This window comes from Pezoporus flaviventris, unplaced genomic scaffold (genome assembly GCF_033815535.1).
Source record: "Pezoporus flaviventris isolate CSIRO_AGI_PZ_B2104156 unplaced genomic scaffold, CSIRO_AGI_Pfla_v1 ptg000091l, whole genome shotgun sequence".
Lineage (NCBI taxonomy): Eukaryota > Metazoa > Chordata > Aves > Psittaciformes > Psittacidae > Pezoporus > Pezoporus flaviventris.
Window position 1 is genome coordinate 27263 of NW_026892639.1, and position 22515 is coordinate 49777.

The following is a 22515-nucleotide window of genomic DNA, read 5'->3' on the forward strand; positions in this document are numbered from 1 at the left end:
TGGAGGATGGAGCTCCTGTGCAGCGCCAGGGCCGGGTTCTAAGGCTGTGAGCAGGGGAGAGCTCCTGTTAAAGTGCGTAATCCTGAAAGTCCTGCATGGGAAGGCGCCTGCCCTTCAAGAACCTGGGACGAGGCTGTGCTTGTGTTCCCACAGGTAAAGGACCTCGCTGGGTCCCTGCAGGATGGGCTCCTCCACTCTTGTCTTCTGCCTCTTCCTCACAACAGGACTGCCCCTGCCGTGGCTTCCGCCCAGCCACAAGAGAGCATCTGCAGCCAATGGACAGGACAAGACGCCCTGTGCCTGCCGGGTGCCAGAGCCAGGAGTGCTTTCAGGCTGCTGTGGGATGCCTGGGTGGGGGCTGGCATTCCCTCAGCTGCTCCAGCAATGGCAGCCTCGGTTCCTGGGCACACGGGGGATGCTGGGGGTACAACAACCAGGAGCTCTTTACAGCCACAAGAGATTCCTCTGTTAACACTGTAAAATGGATCTGGATCTGCATTTTCTTTCTAGAGCTCAAGCCCAGTTGTGAGTGCAGAAAGTGAACTGTTCTTTCCCTGTTCATCTGCTAGGGTAGGAGCACGAGGGAGAAACTTGTATTAAGAGGGTTGGGTTTGTTCGTTTTCATTGGCTTAGGCAGTTTCTGATTGATGGAGCCCCAGCACGAGCATGGATAAAGTGGGGTTTGGAGGCACAGGGCTGTAAGAGACATGGGGTCCACACGGATGCTACCACAAGAGGCAGCCAGGATGAAGCTGGGTGGCAGGGGGTCACTGTAGGGATGCTGCGGACAGGATGGGGACAGGTCGCACAGGCTGGCAGCAAGGTGGCATCTGATGGCTGGGAAAGGCTCCCTGAGAGCTGCAGCACAGGGACAGCAGCCAGGCCCTGCTGGACCACAGCCACCAGCACTGGGGCACCGACAGCATCCAGACTGGGGAGGTTATAGCAACAGCCAGGGGTGCAAGCTGTGGGCACCCAGAGCCACTGGTTGGGGTGGGGCCCAGTGGTGGCACTGGGGCAGCGCTGAGGGCCAACCTCTTGCTGCCCCATCCCCATTTAACCCAAGAAGTTCTCTGTCCCCATCCAGCCCGGTGTCCCCACAACCTGTCCTGCACCAGTGTCACCGGCAAAAGGCAGCAGTTTCACCCCCAGAACCACCTCAGCCTGGACACTTCCCTGCACCATAGGTGATGCTTGGCATCCCCAGGCTGCTGGAGCAGTGACCGCCCTGTGGCCCCACGCTGTGGGACAGCCCATGGGGCCAGCAGGCCCCTGCCCCTATCAACTGTCAGCAGTGCCTGGGGTGCAGAGCCCACACGGGGCAGGGGCTCCAGGGCCCTGCACGAGCCCCCACGCTGCTCCCTGCAGATGGATTTTCTCCCAGCTCCTCCGCAGCCGGGATCCAAGCATGGAAAACCGTCACTGCCGGCGGCTGCGGGAGGCAGCGCTGGGCTCCCCCCGCCCCGCCTCCTCCTCCACAGCCCCCCCCTTAATGAGGCAGAGGAACCAGGAGCAGCCTGGAAGGTTGAACTGGAAGCTGGGAGCAAGCAAAGGGGACACGGAATGGGGGACACGGAATGGGGGAGAGAGCAGGGACTGGGGGGTGACTGTGGGAAGCAGAAAGGCTGAAGGGGATCGTGGTGGTGCTGCAAGGAGGGCGTAGAGGAAGGAAGAAATCTGGTAACCGGGTTAGGGACATGGGGAGGGATCCAGGAGCCATCAGCATAAGAGCTGCGTTGGCTGGGGGGTGCGAGCAGGAGGGACAGGGGTGAGTTCTTTGGGTCTCCTCTTGCTGCCCTTCCGGGTGCTGTTCCCCCAACGAGGCTCTGAGGAAGACAAGAGCAGAGAAGCAGATGGGGCAGCTCCTGGGCAACAGCAGCAAACCCAGAGCCCCTTCCCGAAGAGGATCTGTGAGTTACATCAGAGTGATTCGTGTCAGCAACTCAGGGGTCCTAGCGATCATTGCACTTTGTGTGGAGATGGAATCCCTTGTGATCACTGTGCTATGTGCAAAGGGTATGGTAAGTGTCCCTGTCAATACCACAGTGAGGAGGAAGAAGAACCAAGGGAATAATTCCCCTGGGTCAACCGCAATATTGTGCACAGAAATGTTTTGTTCATTGTTTAAAGTGCGTGAATGTGCTTAGAAAAAGGGGGGCTAGGTAACTTAGAGATATGTCCTGTTACAGAACGTTGTGAAACCTGTGCGCTGAACAAATGAACACATCAGGAGTGGAATTTATGGGGGCTAAGATGGCGGTCAGACTTGTGAGAGACATCATATTTCTTGACCCGGAGACAAGACCCCAACAAGAGGTGGAGAAGCCCGGGAAAAGAAGACAACAGGATTGGCTGAAACCCAAGAAGCCCGGGAAAAGAAGACAACAGGATTGGCTGAAACCCAAGAAGCCCGGGAAAAGAAGACAACAGGATTGGCTGAAACCCAAGAAGCCCGGGAAAAGAAGACAACAGGATTGGCTGAAACCCAAGAAGCCCGGGAAACCCCAAAGTGTAAGAGACTATCCCCAGCAGTTCCCGGTGTGCGTCTCGGGCGGGGCGGGGCGGGGCGGAGCGGAGCCTCCCCGGCGCACCCAGCGCTGCTTGCTTCTTGTCTCTCGATATTAATTACAGTAAAAATCAATTAAAACAGATTGGCGAGGTTCTTCTAACAGCACGATACGTGGAAAAACATTAAAACAGAAGCGGAAAATCGAGGTGCTGTGAACCTGCCCCACAGCCTGAATGCTCCACATCCCGTCCGGCACGAGGCGAACCGCGGGCTGGACGGCGGGGAGGAAAACGGCGCTCCCGCGGGAGCCCAGCGGAGGCTGCGGCGGCGGCTCCCCTCCGGCCGAGGGGCTGCGCCCGGTGGCGGCGGGACAAGGAGCTGCGGAGCACGGGCGCGCCGCCTCCACCTCCCCGCTGCCGCGAGCTCCCTCACTCGCCCGGCGGCGGCAGCAGCAGGCTCCGGCGGGCTCCCCCCATTGCCTGCCCGCGGGCAGAGGGCTCTGATACTCGCCCGCCCCTCGCCTTTGTGTGCTCCGGCAGGCGCCAAGATGCGCGCTGCGGGGCGGCGGGGGGTCCACTCCTCCCGGTGAGAGGCGGGAAGAAACCCAGCCTCTGCCCCGCAGGTTTTTCACCCCCAGCAATGGTCTGTTAACAGAGAACGATTCAGTCAAACACGCTACCCTTCAACACAGAGCTGCCATAGACTTTGTGCTATTAGCTCAAGGACGCGGTTGGCAAGGCTGTGACAGAACGTGTTACATGAACCTGTCTGATCGTTCTGAGTCTGCCCATGATGCAATTCAACGCCTGCTTTAGAACACTGCCATCCCATTGGAATCTTTCTGCCTTTTGCCTTAGCGTTTTCTAGCAGCTGCTGCGAATGGGCACGCTCCAACATCTCTTTTACAGGGCACAAGTCCATACAGCTTTGGAGGGGAGGTGGGAGTTCAAATGGTGCCAAAACCATGGAACTCGGGGGGCATGGGGGGCGGTGGGGGGGGAGGGTGGGAAAAGAAGGGATTGGAAAGGGCTTGGGGCAGAAGGAATGGAGTTTGTGGGCCGTTCCTGGAAGCGGGCATGATTGGATGGGGCTTGGAGCATACTGCTCTATGGAAGGCGTCCCTGCCCATGGCAGGGGCTGGAGCTGCATGAGCTTTAAGGTGCCTTCAACCCGACCCATTCCACGACTCCGTGGCTCCATGACTCCATGATCCCACACCCCTGTGCTGCAGTGTGGATGTTCTCTGGTGTATGTGTTATCAATATTGTAGCCAATTGCGGTTTCAAGTATAGGTTTTACTAAACTGAGTAAGCGATAGCAGATAAAACAGCGCTGAGTGCCCCAGGGAGTCCCCCGCTCTGCCCAAGACGCGCACACGCCGTCCCTGGGAGGTGATCCTTTATCTTTTTCGGTTCAAGGCCCCAGCCAATCCTGTCGCCCCTCCTCACTCGGATGTTGACGTGGCTCTTCCCCATTGGTTCCCTTTCTTGCAGGGGTCTCATTACCGAGAAGTTTCGGGAGGTTTCGAGAAGCGTCCACTGCCAGCCTCCTCCCCGTCGCAGCCCCCTCCCCTCAAGCGTTGCAACAAGACACCACTTCGAGCCACCCAGCCCCCTTTTCTCTCTCACAATCCCGCGCAACAATACAACTGACCTCCCCCCCCCCATTACTTGCAGAGTACAACAGGTACAGAGTCAGAAAGGAGAACTGTTTCACATAACGACAGCCACAGAGAGCCTCCTTCCCCCCAAACTTCTTCATCAACAAACCCCACGCATTACATATGGATCTTAGGAATGAGCTGGTGGCACAAGGGAGCTCCAGAATATCCCACAAACAGAGCATCCCATAGGGATTCAGAGCATCCAACAGGGCTCCAGAGCATCCCATAGGGATTCAGAGCACCCTGAAAGCAGAGTGTCCAATAGGGGTTAAGAGCATCCCACAGGGATTCACAGCATCCCACAAGAAGAGCAGCCCACAGGGCTCCAGAGCATTCCACAGAGCTCCAGAGCATCCCACAGGGATTCAGATCACCCCAAGCCCATCAGAACCACGCCCATCTCCATATGCCCCCCGCATTGAACCCCCTATGGATCCCCCCATGGAAGCCTCCCCATGGACCCCCCCCTCCCTCCCATGGAACCTGCCTCTCTATGACATCAGCCCCAGCACAAAGGGACCTGCATCCAGCACCCGTATCCCTGTGGCAGTTGCGCTTTGGGCGCAGTGGTGCTTGCAGCGCCTTGGTTGCAGCTCCTTGGTTGCAGCTCCTTGGTTGCAACTCCTTGGTAGCAGCTCCTTGGTAGCAGCTTCTTGGTAGTCACTCTTTGCTTGCAACTCCTTGGTAGCAGCTCCTTGGTTGCAGCTCCTTGGTTGCAGCTCCTTGGTTGCAGCTCCTTGGTTGCAGGTCTTTGGTGGCAGCTCCTTGGTGTCGCCCTTAGCAGTGATGGCAGCGAGGGCTTTGCTCCGTGTCCTCATCCTGCTGCTCTTGGCCCGGCTGGTGCATGGCTCCTGGGACAGCTGTGGGTGAGTGGCCCCAGGCTCTGGGGCTCCTGGTATTCCACAGGGAGATACTGCTGCTCCCAACCATGGTCACACCAATGGGGTGGTGAGCTTGGGGGAGCACCACTTCCTTGCCATCACCCCATGCGGTGGCAAAGCGCAGCTATGGGGCACCCCATAGGGTCCCCTGACCCTGAAGCACCCTATGGGGCAAGATGCTGCTCATCTATTGGGCGCCTCAGAGGGTCCCTTGTCCCTGAAGCACCCTATGGGGCAAGATGATGCTCATCTATTGGGCGCCCCATAGGGTCCCTTGTCCCTGCAGCACCCTATGGGGTCGGACAATGCTCTCCCTTCATGCCTAACCATCAAATGTTGGGCTTGTGCTTCCAGAGGGACCTGCGGTATCCGTCCCATGGCTGATTACTATGGGATGTCGCGCATCGTCGGAGGCGTGGATGCGCAGCAGGGCGCCTGGCCATGGATGGTCAGCATCCAGGTCCCCACGGCCAATGGCTCTTTGCACATCTGCGGGGGGTCCCTCATCACCCCCCACTGGGTCCTCACGGCCGCTCACTGCTTCGTCGGGCAAAAGTAAGGGGGAGAAGGGATTCCAGCCATAGGGAATAGCCAAGGAGCAGCTCCCATCCCGTCCCCTTCCCCATCCTGGATGCACTGGGAAGAGCGCTCAGGAGAAGGCTGCTTCCAGCTTGACAGCCCTTGAGCCTGAGGCGCGCTGGGGCAGTGCTTTCCTTTGGGAAGCAGCAGGAATGTGGCTGCTTCCCACCCCTCTTCTCCATAGAATGGAATGGAATGGATCATGGAATGGGTTGGGTTGCAAAGGAGCTGGGGATCATCCACTTCCAGCCGCTTGCCATGGGCAGGGATGCCGTCCATAGGGCAGCTTGCTCCAAGCCTGCCTTGAGCACTGCCAGGGATGGAGCATCCAAACCTTCTCCTTCCATCCCATCTCAGTACCCCAGCGCCCTCATAGGGAATCCCTTCCCTATCTCCACCCTGCAATTCCCAGTCGGAACCCATCACCCCTTGTCCTACGGCTCTAACCCCTTGCTCTTCCACTGCCTCCCAGCTTCACCACGGATTGGTTTGTGATGGTCGGAATCACGGACCTGGCTCGGGCCAATTCCGAGACCCAGAAGCGTTGGATCCGGCAGGTCGTGGTCCATGAATATTACACCAGCATCTCCGGCGGCTTCGACATCGCCTTGCTGGAGCTGGACCAGCCGGTGCAGTGCGGCTACCACGTGCAGCTCGCCTGCCTGCCCGATGCGACGCTCAGGCTATCCCAGCTCTCCGAGTGCTTCGTCAGCGGATGGGGCGCGACGGAGGCCAGGAGTGAGTGCCCGACGGCCCCGTTGGCCTTGGAATGCCGGGTCATGGATTCATGGAATGGGATGGAAGGGAGGGTAAAGCTCATCCAGGTCTATTGGAGAATGCTCCGACTGGGGATGGAGCCTCCCAGCCTTCTCCATCCAGCCCATCCCACTGTCCCACCGCTTCCTTCTCTCCAACCTGAGCATCCCTGGTTCACTTGGAACCCATCACCCCTTGGCCCATCGCTGAAGGTCCTCCCCTGTCCTCCTTACGCTGAGGATGCAGAGCAAAGGGGATGCAGCCCAGGCCATAGGGGGTGTTGATGGCTCCCATTGAGCTTCTCAGCCCCCAGTACCCTCAAATCCATCCCTTGTCCCCCTAATCCTGACCCCCTTTGTGTCCCCACAGCGGGGGCATCGTCCCCATCAGCCCTGCAGGAGGCCAAGGTGCCCCTCATCAATGTCAAGCTCTGCAATAGCAGCCAATGGTACCGAGGGGCCATCAAGAGACACAACCTCTGCGCTGGGTACCCGCAGGGTGGCATCGACACCTGCCAGGTAGGGATGTGCCACTGGGGCTCCCTTCTCTTCTCCCATCTGCAGGGCCTTGCTCTGCATCCCCCTTTATCCCAGCTTCGGAAACACATCCGGCTCCTGGTCCGTCATCCCTGCGCAGGGACCATAGAGCTTGGAGCTTTCAGAGCATCGAGATTCCACCACTAAACCATGTCATGAGCATGGATTCATGGAATGCTTTAGGTTGGGAAGGAGCTTAAAGCATCCAGTTCTAAGCAAGGGGCAGGGACGCCTTCCATTAGACCAGCTAGCTCCAAGCCCCATCCATCCTTCTCCATCCTACCCATGCCAGTGTCCCACCACCCTCATAGGGAACAACTTCTTATCTCCAACCCAAACTCCCCTGTTCCAGTGGGAAGCCATCAGCCCTCGTCCTATGGCTCCAATCCATGCTGAAGGTCCCTCTCCGCGCCCAAATGATGAAGGAGAACCCTTCCGTCCCCATAGGCTGACAGTGGTGGTCCCCTCCGGCATTGCCATGGCGACCCATCCCCATCCTCATCCTCTCTCCTTCTCCTCCATAGGGTGACAGCGGCGGTCCCCTCATGTGCCGGGAGAAGCGCGCCAACTTCTACTGGGTTGTGGGGCTGACGAGCTGGGGCCGCGGCTGCGCCAGGGCCAAGAAACCGGGGGTCTACACCTCGACGCAGCACTTCCACGACTGGATCCTCTACCAGCTGAGGACGTTCCGCTCCGCGGCAGCCTCCGCGACGCCCCCGACATGGAGCCACCAGCACGTCTCCCATACCCCCGTCCAGGAGACGATGCCGGCGCCCACGGCCTCGAGCACCAGTGGCTTCTGCTACTTCCCAGTCCGGGTGCTGTTGGAATTCATCACTCGGGTGCAGGAGTTGCTGCAGGCTCTAAGGGGGGAGAAGTCTTGAGGAACGGCATCGCTTGCACGTGGCTCGAGCTTCAGTAAAGTTGCCTTATTTTCCCACAGAGAGGATGCTTTGCATGCCCACCTCTTCTTCTGGTCCATGGGGAGGGATGGGGATGAGGGATGGAGGGCAGGGAACAGTGGGAAGCAGGAGCTGGGAAGCAGGAAATCAACCAGGTTGGGAAAGACCTTCAGGAGCATCAAGTCCAGTCATTGCCCCACCATTAAAACAGGGCATGAAGAGGGAGGGGGGACAGCTTCCATTAGAGCTGGTTGCTCTGAGCCCCATCCGTCCTTCTCCATCCAACCCATCCCAGAGTCCCAGCACCCTCACTTCCTTATCTCCAACCTGAACTTCCCTGTTCCAGTTGGAACCCATCACCCCTTGTCCTATGGCTGCAATCCATGCTGAAGGCTGCTCTCCACACCCAAATGATGAAGGAGAACCCAACCTTCCATGGTTCTGCTTCTTCCCTGCATCCAGCTGGAGCATCCCACTTCATCCCTGCATCCAACTGGAGCATCCCACTTTTTCAGGGCATCCCCCTCTCCTCCATCACTGCTCAGTGGACATCTGCCCAACAAGGCATTAAGCTCATCCCAGCACCCGGGGGGGTGCCCCTTGGGTCTCTTCCATTGGGTGTCGTGTGCGCTCCCCCCTACTCCTCCCCCACCCCCCTCGCCATAGTGAACATTCAAAGCTCAATGAAGGGGGGACACCCTCATCCATCACCCTGGTAGGGGGGGCATTAATGTCATAGGGGGGTCCATAAGGGGAGGAGGTTTAAGCTTCAAGCCCTGGGGTGATTTGGAGTGGGGACACACTTAGGTCCAGAGAGACCCCCCCCAAAATGGGTTGGGTGGTTCTGGACTGGGGGGGGGGGGGGTGTGTCCCGGTTTTGAGGGGGGCCATGGTTGGAAGCAGGCATTGGGGAGGTGCTACGGGGGGGGTGGGGGGGGTGTGATGGGGGGGCACCCATTTCCAGCAGGTTTTTCTGGGGGGAGTCCCAGTACCCGCTGGTGGGGGTCCTAAGGGAGAGCCCATTGGGGGGGGTCACAGCACCCACTGGTGTTGGGGTCACAACACCCACTGGTGGGTGTCCAATTGGGAGGTCCCATAGGCCGGGGTCCCAGCAGCCAGTGTGGGGGGGCACCGTGAAGAGATCCCAGAACCCATGGCGGGGGTTCTCAAGGGTTGGTCCCAGAACCCAGTATGAGGAATCCCATGGGGGGGTTTGCCAGCACCCATTAGGGAGGTCCAATGGGAGAGCCCATGCGGGGGGTCCCAGCACCCATTAGTGGGGGTCCCATAGGGGGATGCCAGCAGCGATGGGAGGGGTCCAATGAGGTAATGCTATGGGGGGGGGGTCCTAGCACCCATTGGCAGGGGTCTAATAGGGAGGTTCCCTGGGATTTTGTATGGATTTGTCTCTTGTAAAAGAGATGTTGGAGCGTGCCCGTTCGCAGCAGCTGCTAGAAAATGCTAAGGCAAAAGGCAGAAAGATTCCCATGGGATGGCACTGTTCTAAAGGAGGCATTGACAGCAGATGCCTGGAACAGAACAGGGCAGGTCAGGGTTAACCCCCGAGCGTGCACAGTGGAAGTGCGTTCTGTTTGGGCTGGTTTCAATGGCTGGAAGGAGGATGGAGCTCCTGTGCAGCGCCAGGGCCGGGTTCTAAGGCTGTGAGCAGGGGAGAGCTCCTGTTAAAGTGCGTAATCCTGAAAGTCCTGCATGGGAAGGCGCCTGCCCTTCAAGAACCTGGGACGAGGCTGTGCTTGTGTTCCCACAGGTAAAGGACCTCGCTGGGTCCCTGCAGGATGGGCTCCTCCACTCTTGTCTTCTGCCTCTTCCTCACAACAGGACTGCCCCTGCCGTGGCTTCCGCCCAGCCACAAGAGAGCATCTGCAGCCAATGGACAGGACAAGACGCCCTGTGCCTGCCGGGTGCCAGAGCCAGGAGTGCTTTCAGGCTGCTGTGGGATGCCTGGGTGGGGGCTGGCATTCCCTCAGCTGCTCCAGCAATGGCAGCCTCGGTTCCTGGGCACACGGGGGATGCTGGGGGTACAACAACCAGGAGCTCTTTACAGCCACAAGAGATTCCTCTGTTAACACTGTAAAATGGATCTGGATCTGCATTTTCTTTCTAGAGCTCAAGCCCAGTTGTGAGTGCAGAAAGTGAACTGTTCTTTCCCTGTTCATCTGCTAGGGTAGGAGCACGAGGGAGAAACTTGTATTAAGAGGGTTGGTTTTGTTCGTTTTCATTGGCTTAGGCAGTTTCTGATTGATGGAGCCCCAGCACGAGCATGGATAAAGTGGGGTTTGGAGGCACAGGGCTGTAAGAGACATGGGGTCCACACGGATGCTACCACAAGAGGCAGCCAGGATGAAGCTGGGTGGCAGGGGGTCACTGTAGGGATGCTGCGGACAGGATGGGGACAGGTCGCACAGGCTGGCAGCAAGGTGGCATCTGATGGCTGGGAAAGGCTCCCTGAGAGCTGCAGCACAGGGACAGCAGCCAGGCCCTGCTGGACCACAGCCACCAGCACTGGGGCACCGACAGCATCCAGACTGGGGAGGTTATAGCAACAGCCAGGGGTGCAAGCTGTGGGCACCCAGAGCCACTGGTTGGGGTGGGGCCCAGTGGTGGCACTGGGGCAGCGCTGAGGGCCAACCTCTTGCTGCCCCATCCCCATTTAACCCAAGAAGTTCTCTGTCCCCATCCAGCCCGGTGTCCCCACAACCTGTCCTGCACCAGTGTCACCGGCAAAAGGCAGCAGTTTCACCCCCAGAACCACCTCAGCCTGGACACTTCCCTGCACCATAGGTGATGCTTGGCATCCCCAGGCTGCTGGAGCAGTGACCGCCCTGTGGCCCCACGCTGTGGGACAGCCCATGGGGCCAGCAGGCCCCTGCCCCTATCAACTGTCAGCAGTGCCTGGGGTGCAGAGCCCACACGGGGCAGGGGCTCCAGGGCCCTGCACGAGCCCCCACGCTGCTCCCTGCAGATGGATTTTCTCCCAGCTCCTCCGCAGCCGGGATCCAAGCATGGAAAACCGTCACTGCCGGCGGCTGCGGGAGGCAGCGCTGGGCTCCCCCCGCCCCGCCTCCTCCTCCACAGCCCCCCCCTTAATGAGGCAGAGGAACCAGGAGCAGCCTGGAAGGTTGAACTGGAAGCTGGGAGCAAGCAAAGGGGACACGGAATGGGGGACACGGAATGGGGGAGAGAGCAGGGACTGGGGGGTGACTGTGGGAAGCAGAAAGGCTGAAGGGGATCGTGGTGGGGCTGCAAGGAGGGCGTAGAGGAAGGAAGAAATCTGGTAACCGGGTTAGGGACATGGGGAGGGATCCAGGAGCCATCAGCATAAGAGCTGCGTTGGCTGGGGGGTGCGAGCAGGAGGGACAGGGGTGAGTTCTTTGGGTCTCCTCTTGCTGCCCTTCCGGGTGCTGTTCCCCCAACGAGGCTCTGAGGAAGACAAGAGCAGAGAAGCAGATGGGGCAGCTCCTGGGCAACAGCAGCAAACCCAGAGCCCCTTCCCGAAGAGGATCTGTGAGTTACATCAGAGTGATTCGTGTCAGCAACTCAGGGGTCCTAGCGATCATTGCACTTTGTGTGGAGATGGAATCCCTTGTGATCACTGTGCTATGTGCAAAGGGTATGGTAAGTGTCCCTGTCAATACCACAGTGAGGAGGAAGAAGAACCAAGGGAATAATTCCCCTGGGTCAACCGCAATATTGTGCACAGAAATGTTTTGTTCATTGTTTAAAGTGCGTGAATGTGCTTAGAAAAAGGGGGGCTAGGTAACTTAGAGATATGTCCTGTTACAGAACGTTGTGAAACCTGTGCGCTGAACAAATGAACACATCAGGAGTGGAATTTATGGGGGCTAAGATGGCGGTCAGACTTGTGAGAGACATCATATTTCTTGACCCGGAGACAAGACCCCAACAAGAGGTGGAGAAGCCCGGGAAAAGAAGACAACAGGATTGGCTGAAACCCAAGAAGCCCGGGAAAAGAAGACAACAGGATTGGCTGAAACCCAAGAAGCCCGGGAAAAGAAGACAACAGGATTGGCTGAAACCCAAGAAGCCCGGGAAACCCCAAAGTGTAAGAGACTATCCCCAGCAGTTCCCGGTGTGCCGTCTCGCGCGGGGCGGGGCGGAGCGGAGCCTCCCCGGCGCACCCAGCGCTGCTTGCTTCTTGTCTCTCGATATTAATTACAGTAAAAATCAATTAAAACAGATTGGCGAGGTTCTTCTAACAGCACGATACGTGGAAAAACATTAAAACAGAAGCGGAAAATCGAGGTGCTGTGAACCTGCCCCACAGCCTGAATGCTCCACATCCCGTCCGGCACGAGGCGAACCGCGGGCTGGACGGCGGGGAGGAAAACGGCGCTCCCGCGGGAGCCCAGCGGAGGCTGCGGCGGCGGCTCCCCTCCGGCCGAGGGGCTGCGCCCGGTGGCGGCGGGACAAGGAGCTGCGGAGCACGGGCGCGCCGCCTCCACCTCCCCGCTGCCGCGAGCTCCCTCACTCGCCCGGCGGCGGCAGCAGCAGGCTCCGGCGGGCTCCCCCCATTGCCTGCCCGCGGGCAGAGGGCTCTGATACTCGCCCGCCCCTCGCCTTTGTGTGCTCCGGCAGGCGCCAAGATGCGCGCTGCGGGGCGGCGGGGGGTCCACTCCTCCCGGTGAGAGGCGGGAAGAAACCCAGCCTCTGCCCCGCAGGTTTTTCACCCCCAGCAATGGTCTGTTAACAGAGAACGATTCAGTCAAACACGCTACCCTTCAACACAGAGCTGCCATAGACTTTGTGCTATTAGCTCAAGGACGCGGTTGGCAAGGCTGTGACAGAACGTGTTACATGAACCTGTCTGATCGTTCTGAGTCTGCCCATGATGCAATTCAACGCCTGCTTTAGAACACTGCCATCCCATTGGAATCTTTCTGCCTTTTGCCTTAGCGTTTTCTAGCAGCTGCTGCGAATGGGCACGCTCCAACATCTCTTTTACAGGGCACAAGTCCATACAGCTTTGGAGGGGAGGTGGGAGTTCAAATGGTGCCAAAACCATGGAACTCGGGGGGCATGGGGGGCGGTGGGGGGGGAGGGTGGGAAAAGAAGGGATTGGAAAGGGCTTGGGGCAGAAGGAATGGAGTTTGTGGGCCGTTCCTGGAAGCGGGCATGATTGGATGGGGCTTGGAGCATACTGCTCTATGGAAGGCGTCCCTGCCCATGGCAGGGGCTGGAGCTGCATGAGCTTTAAGGTGCCTTCAACCCGACCCATTCCACGACTCCGTGGCTCCATGACTCCATGATCCCACACCCCTGTGCTGCAGTGTGGATGTTCTCTGGTGTATGTGTTATCAATATTGTAGCCAATTGCGGTTTCAAGTATAGGTTTTACTAAACTGAGTAAGCGATAGCAGATAAAACAGCGCTGAGTGCCCCAGGGAGTCCCCCGCTCTGCCCAAGACGCGCACACGCCGTCCCTGGGAGGTGATCCTTTATCTTTTTCGGTTCAAGGCCCCAGCCAATCCTGTCGCCCCTCCTCACTCGGATGTTGACGTGGCTCTTCCCCATTGGTTCCCTTTCTTGCAGGGGTCTCATTACCGAGAAGTTTCGGGAGGTTTCGAGAAGCGTCCACTGCCAGCCTCCTCCCCGTCGCAGCCCCCTCCCCTCAAGCGTTGCAACAAGACACCACTTCGAGCCACCCAGCCCCCTTTTCTCTCTCACAATCCCGCGCAACAATACAACTGACCTCCCCCCCCCCCATTACTTGCAGAGTACAACAGGTACAGAGTCAGAAAGGAGAACTGTTTCACATAACGACAGCCACAGAGAGCCTCCTTCCCCCCAAACTTCTTCATCAACAAACCCCACACATTACATATGGATCTTAGGAATGAGCTGGTGGCACAAGGGAGCTCCAGAATATCCCACAAACAGAGCATCCCATAGGGATTCAGAGCATCCAACAGGGCTCCAGAGCATCCCATAGGGATTCAGAGCACCCTGAAAGCAGAGTGTCCAATAGGGGTTAAGAGCATCCCACAGGGATTCACAGCATCCCACAAGAAGAGCAGCCCACAGGGCTCCAGAGCATTCCACAGAGCTCCAGAGCATCCCACAGGGATTCAGATCACCCCAAGCCCATCAGAACCACGCCCATCTCCATATGCCCCCCGCATTGAACCCCCTATGGATCCCCCCATGGAAGCCTCCCCATGGACCCCCCCCTCCCTCCCATGGAACCTGCCTCTCTATGACATCAGCCCCAGCACAAAGGGACCTGCATCCAGCACCCGTATCCCTGTGGCAGTTGCGCTTTGGGCGCAGTGGTGCTTGCAGCTCCTTGGTTGCAGCTCCTTGGTTGCAACTCCTTGGTAGCAGCTCCTTGGTAGCAGCTTCTTGGTAGTCACTCTTTGCTTGCAACTCCTTGGTAGCAGCTCCTTGGTTGCAGCTCCTTGGTTGCAGCTCCTTGGTAGCAGCTCCTTGGTTGCAGGTCTTTGGTGGCAGCTCCTTGGTGTCGCCCTTAGCAGTGATGGCAGCGAGGGCTTTGCTCCGTGTCCTCATCCTGCTGCTCTTGGCCCGGCTGGTGCATGGCTCCTGGGACAGCTGTGGGTGAGTGGCCCCAGGCTCTGGGGCTCCTGGTATTCCACAGGGAGATACTGCTGCTCCCAACCATGGTCACACCAATGGGGTGGTGAGCTTGGGGGAGCACCACTTCCTTGCCATCACCCCATGCGGTGGCAAAGCGCAGCTATGGGGCACCCCATAGGGTCCCCTGACCCTGAAGCACCCTATGGGGCAAGATGCTGCTCATCTATTGGGCGCCTCAGAGGGTCCCTTGTCCCTGAAGCACCCTATGGGGCAAGATGATGCTCATCTATTGGGCGCCCCATAGGGTCCCTTGTCCCTGCAGCACCCTATGGGGTCGGACAATGCTCTCCCTTCATGCCTAACCATCAAATGTTGGGCTTGTGCTTCCAGAGGGACCTGCGGTATCCGTCCCATGGCTGATTACTATGGGATGTCGCGCATCGTCGGAGGCGTGGATGCGCAGCAGGGCGCCTGGCCATGGATGGTCAGCATCCAGGTCCCCACGGCCAATGGCTCTTTGCACATCTGCGGGGGGTCCCTCATCACCCCCCACTGGGTCCTCACGGCCGCTCACTGCTTCGTCGGGCAAAAGTAAGGGGGAGAAGGGATTCCAGCCATAGGGAATAGCCAAGGAGCAGCTCCCATCCCGTCCCCTTCCCCATCCTGGATGCACTGGGAAGAGCGCTCAGGAGAAGGCTGCTTCCAGCTTGACAGCCCTTGAGCCTGAGGCGCGCTGGGGCAGTGCTTTCCTTTGGGAAGCAGCAGGAATGTGGCTGCTTCCCACCCCTCTTCTCCATAGAATGGAATGGAATGGATCATGGAATGGGTTGGGTTGCAAAGGAGCTGGGGATCATCCACTTCCAGCCGCTTGCCATGGGCAGGGATGCCGTCCATAGGGCAGCTTGCTCCAAGCCTGCCTTGAGCACTGCCAGGGATGGAGCATCCAAACCTTCTCCTTCCATCCCATCTCAGTACCCCAGCGCCCTCATAGGGAATCCCTTCCCTATCTCCACCCTGCAATTCCCAGTCGGAACCCATCACCCCTTGTCCTACGGCTCTAACCCCTTGCTCTTCCACTGCCTCCCAGCTTCACCACGGATTGGTTTGTGATGGTCGGAATCACGGACCTGGCTCGGGCCAATTCCGAGACCCAGAAGCGTTGGATCCGGCAGGTCGTGGTCCATGAATATTACACCAGCATCTCCGGCGGCTTCGACATCGCCTTGCTGGAGCTGGACCAGCCGGTGCAGTGCGGCTACCACGTGCAGCTCGCCTGCCTGCCCGATGCGACGCTCAGGCTATCCCAGCTCTCCGAGTGCTTCGTCAGCGGATGGGGCGCGACGGAGGCCAGGAGTGAGTGCCCGACGGCCCCGTTGGCCTTGGAATGCCGGGTCATGGATTCATGGAATGGGATGGAAGGGAGGGTAAAGCTCATCCAGGTCTATTGGAGGTTGCTCCGACTGGGGATGGAGCCTCCCAGCCTTCTCCATCCAGCCCATCCCACTGTCCCACCGCTTCCTTCTCTCCAACCTGAGCATCCCTGGTTCACTTGGAACCCATCACCCCTTGGCCCATCGCTGAAGGTCCTCCCCTGTCCTCCTTACGCTGAGGATGCAGAGCAAAGGGGATGCAGCCCAGGCCATAGGGGGTGTTGATGGCTCCCATTGAGCTTCTCAGCCCCCAGTACCCTCAAATCCATCCCTTGTCCCCCTAATCCTGACCCCCTTTGTGTCCCCACAGCGGGGGCATCGTCCCCATCAGCCCTGCAGGAGGCCAAGGTGCCCCTCATCAATGTCAAGCTCTGCAATAGCAGCCAATGGTACCGAGGGGCCATCAAGAGACACAACCTCTGCGCTGGGTACCCGCAGGGTGGCATCGACACCTGCCAGGTAGGGATGTGCCACTGGGGCTCCCTTCTCTTCTCCCATCTGCAGGGCCTTGCTCTGCATCCCCCTTTATCCCAGCTTCGGAAACACATCCGGCTCCTGGTCCGTCATCCCTGCGCAGGGACCATAGAGCTTGGAGCTTTCAGAGCATCGAGATTCCACCACTAAACCATGTCATGAGCATGGATTCATGGAATGCCTTAGGTTGGGAAGGAGCTTAAAGCATCCAGTTCTAAGCAAGGGGCAGGGACGCCTTCCATTAGACCAGCTAGCTCCAAGCCCCATCCATCCTTCTCCATCCTACCCATGCCAGTGTCCCACCACCCTCATAGGGAACAACTTCTTATCTCCAACCCAAACTCCCCTGTTCCAGTGGGAAGCCATCAGCCCTCGTCCTATGGCTCCAATCCATGCTGAAGGTCCCTCTCCGCGCCCAAATGATGAAGGAGAACCCTTCCGTCCCCATAGGCTGACAGTGGTGGTCCCCTCCGGCATTGCCATGGCGACCCATCCCCATCCTCATCCTCTCTCCTTCTCCTCCATAGGGTGACAGCGGCGGTCCCCTCATGTGCCGGGAGAAGCGCGCCAACTTCTACTGGGTTGTGGGGCTGACGAGCTGGGGCCGCGGCTGCGCCAGGGCCAAGAAACCGGGGGTCTACACCTCGACGCAGCACTTCCACGACTGGATCCTCTACCAGCTGAGGACGTTCCGCTCCGCGGCAGCCTCCGCGACGCCCCCGACATGGAGCCACCAGCACGTCTCCCATACCCCCGTCCAGGAGACGATGCCGGCGCCCACGGCCTCGAGCACCAGTGGCTTCTGCTACTTCCCAGTCCGGGTGCTGTTGGAATTCATCACTCGGGTGCAGGAGTTGCTGCAGGCTCTAAGGGGGGAGAAGTCTTGAGGAACGGCATCGCTTGCACGTGGCTCGAGCTTCAGTAAAGTTGCCTTATTTTCCCACAGAGAGGATGCTTTGCATGCCCACCTCTTCTTCTGGTCCATGGGGAGGGATGGGGATGAGGGATGGAGGGCAGGGAACAGTGGGAAGCAGGAGCTGGGAAGCAGGAAATCAACCAGGTTGGGAAAGACCTTCAGGAGCATCAAGTCCAGTCATTGCCCCACCATTAAAACAGGGCATGAAGAGGGAGGGGGGACAGCTTCCATTAGACCTGGTTGCTCTGAGCCCCATCCGTCCTTCTCCATCCAACCCATCCCAGAGTCCCAGCACCCTCACTTCCTTATCTCCAACCTGAACTTCCCTGTTCCAGTTGGAACCCATCACCCCTTGTCCTATGGCTGCAATCCATGCTGAAGGCTGCTCTCCACACCCAAATGATGAAGGAGAACCCAACCTTCCATGGTTCTGCTTCTTCCCTGCATCCAGCTGGAGCATCCCACTTCATCCCTGCATCCAGCTGGAGCATCCCACTTCATCCCTGCATCCAACTGGAGCATCCCACTTTTTCAGGGCATCCCCCTCTCCTCCATCACTGCTCAGTGGACATCTGCCCAACAAGGCATTAAGCTCATCCCAGCACCCGGGGGGGTGCCCCTTGGGTCTCTTCCATTGGGTGTCGTGTGCGCTCCCCCCTACTCCTCCCCCACCCCCCTCGCCATAGTGAACATTCAAAGCTCAATGAAGGGGGGACACCCTCATCCATCACCCTGGTAGGGGGGGCATTAATGTCATAGGGGGGTCCATAAGGGGAGGAGGTTTAAGCTTCAAGCCCTGGGGTGATTTGGAGTGGGGACACACTTAGGTCCAGAGAGACCCCCCCCAAAATGGGTTGGGTGGTTCTGGACTGGGGGGGGGGGGGGTGTGTCCCGGTTTTGAGGGGGGCCATGGTTGGAAGCAGGCATTGGGGAGGTGCTACGGGGGGGGTGGGGGGGGTGTGATGGGGGGGCACCCATTTCCAGCAGGTTTTTCTGGGGGGAGTCCCAGTACCCGCTGGTGGGGGTCCTAAGGGAGAGCCCATTGGGGGGGGTCACAGCACCCACTGGTGTTGGGGTCACAACACCCACTGGTGGGTGTCCAATTGGGAGGTCCCATAGGCCGGGGTCCCAGCAGCCAGTGTGGGGGGGCACCGTGAAGAGATCCCAGAACCCATGGCGGGGGTTCTCAAGGGTTGGTCCCAGAACCCAGTATGAGGAATCCCATGGGGGGGTTTGCCAGCACCCATTAGGGAGGTCCAATGGGAGAGCCCATGCGGGGGGTCCCAGCACCCATTAGTGGGGGTCCCATAGGGGGATGCCAGCAGCGATGGGAGGGGTCCAATGAGGTAATGCTATGGGGGGGGGGTCCTAGCACCCATTGGCAGGGGTCTAATAGGGAGGTTCCCTGGGATTTTGTATGGATTTGTCTCTTGTAAAAGAGATGTTGGAGCGTGCCCGTTCGCAGCAGCTGCTAGAAAATGCTAAGGCAAAAGGCAGAAAGATTCCCATGGGATGGCACTGTTCTAAAGGAGGCATTGACAGCAGATGCCTGGAACAGAACAGGGCAGGTCAGGGTTAACCCCCGAGCGTGCACAGTGGAAGTGCGTTCTGTTTGGGCTGGTTTCAATGGCTGGATGGAGGATGGAGCTCCTGTGCAGCGCCAGGGCCGGGTTCTAAGGCTGTGAGCAGGGGAGAGCTCCTGTTAAAGTGCGTAATCCTGAAAGTCCTGCATGGGAAGGCGCCTGCCCTTCAAGAACCTGGGACGAGGCTGTGCTTGTGTTCCCACAGGTAAAGGACCTCGCTGGGTCCCTGCAGGATGGGCTCCTCCACTCTTGTCTTCTGCCTCTTCCTCACAACAGGACTGCCCCTGCCGTGGCTTCCGCCCAGCCACAAGAGAGCATCTGCAGCCAATGGACAGGACAAGACGCCCTGTGCCTGCCGGGTGCCAGAGCCAGGAGTGCTTTCAGGCTGCTGTGGGATGCCTGGGTGGGGGCTGGCATTCCCTCAGCTGCTCCAGCAATGGCAGCCTCGGTTCCTGGGCACACGGGGGATGCTGGGGTTACAACAACCAGGAGCTCTTTACAGCCACAAGAGATTCCTCTGTTAACACTGTAAAATGGATCTGGATCTGCATCCACCCTTCCATGTGTGCCCCAGCACAGGCAGAGCCACCCTGCTCTGCACACACATGCACCCATGTCCAGTGCACCCATGGCCTCCCGAGATAACAGCCCCTGGACAAGCCCCAGCACGAGCATGGATAAAGTGGGGTTTGGAGGCACAGGGCTGTAAGGGACATGGGGTCCACACGGATGCTACCACAAGAGGCAGCCAGGATGAAGCTGGGTGGCAGGGGGTCACTGTAGGGATGCTGAGGACAGGATGGGGACAGGTCGCACAGGCTGGCAGCAAGGTGGCATCTGATGGCTGGGAAAGGCTCCCTGAGAGCTGCAGCACAGGGACAGCAGCCAGGCTGTAGCAACAGTCATGGGTGCAGAGCAGATTCTATTGGAGGGCATGCTAAGGGACATGGAAAACAACAAGGTGCTTGGTGACAGCCAGCATGGCTTCACTAAGGGGAAATCCTGCCTGACCAATGTGGTGGCCTTCTAGGATGGGGCTGCAGAACTGATGGACAGGGGTAGAGCAGTTGATGGCATCTCCCTGGACTTGTGCAAAGCGTTCGACACTGTCGCACACGACATCCTTGTCTCTAAACTGGAGAGACATCAATTTGACGCATGTACCACTCAGCAGATAAAGAACTGGCTGGATGGCCGCATGCAGAGTTGCGGTCAATGATTCAATGTCCATCTGTAGACCAGTATCGAGCACCCTTTTCATTGTTTTTTATACCCTTCCTTTCATTAAAGCCAAAACAAGTGTGATCAGGTCACACAGTCCTTTTTGTACTCCTATTGATGTCTTTACAAGCCCAAACACTGACTGCTGATTCCTATAGGAGACCATAAGTCAAGGTAAGAAGTGGTGAAGTCCACGTGGCATTTCTATTGCTTGTGTCCTGGAACTGCCTCCCCTAATTGGAACCAGTTGGGTTTTTAAGTGCCCTCCTTTAACCTTTCAAATCACAAGCTATGGAGATGCCTGTGGTTCCTTTCCTGTGTGCTTGGAGGCACAGACAACAGGGACATTCTTTGCTTCCGAGGTTGCTGCTGATTAGAGCTTGTGCTTACAACGTGGTGCGATCCTGCACCGCTTGCAGCCAAGAGGTCCAGAGCACACTTCTGATGGAACACACATGACACCAAACCACTGAGGGCCTTGCCTTCAGCTTGAGTGGGATGAGCTTTTGGTTAAGTTCTTGTCTTTCATGTTCTGGCTCTGCAACAGCCAGCGTGGCCCCAACAAAGAGGAGGTCTCCTTTGTGGGAGAGGGAAGAATGAAGGCAGAAGAAACCCAGTTACTCAGATCTTCAGTGCTGACAAAGACACTGAGTGGAATCCATGCAAAGCAGCTTGAAAATACTGCTGTTATTTGGAATTGAAGATAGGAAGCAGCCTGAAAGCTTCACTGCACTGTACAGCAAGAAGCTGGGAGGATTCGTATAACAGGAAAAAATTGTATTTATGGGTACAAGTTTGCTGTATGAATTCTTTTGAGCTATGCTCAGATTTGTACATGAGCCCTCCAAATTCTTATCCGATGACCACACTTCCTAACTCCTCAATTTCACAGAACTTTGAAACCTATGACTTAATAAATTACAATTCTTTTTACTGAGTGTAATGAGAGGGTGTCATTTTGCAGGTCTTAAGGCACTTAATATCCCCTATGCTGCGTGCTAATACTGTGCTGGTTATTGCCCATCACTGGAAAGGTCATCTGGAAGGATGGCTGTGCTCACTGGGCTCCAAGTTGGTCCTTACAAACTATCTACTAACTGGATTAGAAGGTACTCATGACCTACACATGCTAATATGACCAATAACCTCCCAAGCGAAAAGCACCTAGCACATTTGTGATTCCTGAACAAAGCTACTTATTAAGCGCACTGCATCCACAGAACAGTGCATTCCTCCTTTTCATCCAGCAAAGATGAATAACTTCTGAGTCAGGTTTACGCCTGGATTCTGGGAATGAGGAAACAAAGATCTTGTGGTTACTCGTTGTGCACAAACTGGTTCTTGTCAGAGCAGCAGTCTTTAGCATGGGGTGAAATGAAAGCAGCTGCCAGCTGCCATTTGCTTCTAAAGGGCAGCGTCCACTGCTCACATCCATGCGTCGCTGCGGCTCTGAGGAGCGCTGGCCATGGATACACCACAGCCACTGAGTCTATTCTTTGTCCTGACCGTTTGACACTGTCAGAGCTGAGTGGTAAAGGGCAGGCTCCTTGCCCTTTCCCTGCACACTGCTTACTACTGCTTGTAGACAACACCACCAGTGTGCCTTCAGCAGAGCTGAGCATGGCACAGCGGCTTCTGCGCTGTCGTAGGGCTCCCAGATGTAATTGAGCACTTCCCAAGCATTGTGGATCCTGGGACTACCTCAGTGCAAGGCTAAAAGTACTCAGTGTAGATGATGAGCTAGTCCTAAGTAGCTGAGGTCTGCTCTCACCTATCAGTGCAGGGTGAATTGAGGGAATTATCCTCTTAGGGCAGGATTCTGCTCACCAACGTTGGGTACAATGTAAGTGCTGAAACTCATCATCTGCCACAGGGTTCTTGTTCTGTTCTGAACAGGGCCCTTTGGGTCACTGTTACCTCACACAGTTTAGACCTATTAGTGCCCAAGGAGTGCATCAGAGTTGCCAGCAATGGGGGCCTAAGGTTGTGCCAGCACCCCAGATTGACTTGAGTTTATGAGATGAAGCCCACCCTAGAGCTGAGGTGTGTTGTGCTGCACGCCTTAGACATGCTATAAAGTGCTCTGGAAATAAACCCAACGTTCCTCTTTGGAACCCTCACCACTAGTCCAGGGACTGGCAAGGAGCATCCCTGACAGTGACTTGAGTGTCCTTATTGCCTGCCTCCAAGGTGCGGCCTTCCCTGTCTGATCCCTAAATAGTCAGCAGGGAAATTAAAGGGGATTAAAATAACAAGGTTATTTCACATCCTTCTCCAGATGAACCCAACCTAGACCAGACCTCACAGACCCTTCTAATGACTCCCTTAAAAAGGGCTGTGCTCAATTCAAGTTTAGAAAAGCACGTAAAAGCTGGAGACTTCATCTTAGGGAGAATGGGCCTTTGATCACTGTAAGCTACTATTTTCTCCAAAGGCTGCATTTCTTGTAGGTTAAATATATATATATATATCTCATATTCTGTGCTTCACTA

General features: G+C 57.3%; 2 protein-coding genes across 2 annotated transcripts; both read left to right on the forward strand.

Annotated features, from left to right (window-relative positions):
• The first annotated feature begins 4958 nt into the window (after positions 1-4958).
• On the forward strand, positions 4959-7808 carry LOC133280907 (acrosin-like). The gene is made up of 5 exons (XM_061475964.1): positions 4959-5038; positions 5408-5608; positions 6105-6370; positions 6758-6906; positions 7449-7808. The coding sequence occupies exons 1-5, from the start codon at positions 4959-4961 to the stop codon at positions 7806-7808; spliced, it is 1056 nt and encodes a 351-aa protein (XP_061331948.1).
• A 6532-nt stretch (positions 7809-14340) lies between these two features.
• LOC133280908 (acrosin-like) lies at positions 14341-17190 on the forward strand. The gene is made up of 5 exons (XM_061475965.1): positions 14341-14420; positions 14790-14990; positions 15487-15752; positions 16140-16288; positions 16831-17190. The coding sequence occupies exons 1-5, from the start codon at positions 14341-14343 to the stop codon at positions 17188-17190; spliced, it is 1056 nt and encodes a 351-aa protein (XP_061331949.1).
• Positions 17191-22515: the final 5325 nt, after the last annotated feature.

What these genes read in the sequence shown, in the direction of transcription:
- LOC133280907 (XM_061475964.1), top strand. Translation starts at nt 4,959, where the DNA reads ATGGCAGCGAGGGCTTTGCTCCGTGTCCTCATCCTGCTGCTCTTGGCC. An exon ending in CACTGCTTCGTCGGGCAAAA is followed by an intron (nt 5,609 to 6,104) that starts GTAAGGGGGAGA and finishes ACTGCCTCCCAG; the next exon opens with CTTCACCACGGATTGGTTTG. An exon ending in GTGGCATCGACACCTGCCAG is followed by an intron (nt 6,907 to 7,448) that starts GTAGGGATGTGC and finishes TCTCCTCCATAG; the next exon opens with GGTGACAGCGGCGGTCCCCT.
- LOC133280908 (XM_061475965.1), top strand. Translation starts at nt 14,341, where the DNA reads ATGGCAGCGAGGGCTTTGCTCCGTGTCCTCATCCTGCTGCTCTTGGCC. An exon ending in GGCTCCTGGGACAGCTGTGG is followed by an intron (nt 14,421 to 14,789) that starts GTGAGTGGCCCC and finishes TTGTGCTTCCAG; the next exon opens with AGGGACCTGCGGTATCCGTC. An exon ending in GTGGCATCGACACCTGCCAG is followed by an intron (nt 16,289 to 16,830) that starts GTAGGGATGTGC and finishes TCTCCTCCATAG; the next exon opens with GGTGACAGCGGCGGTCCCCT.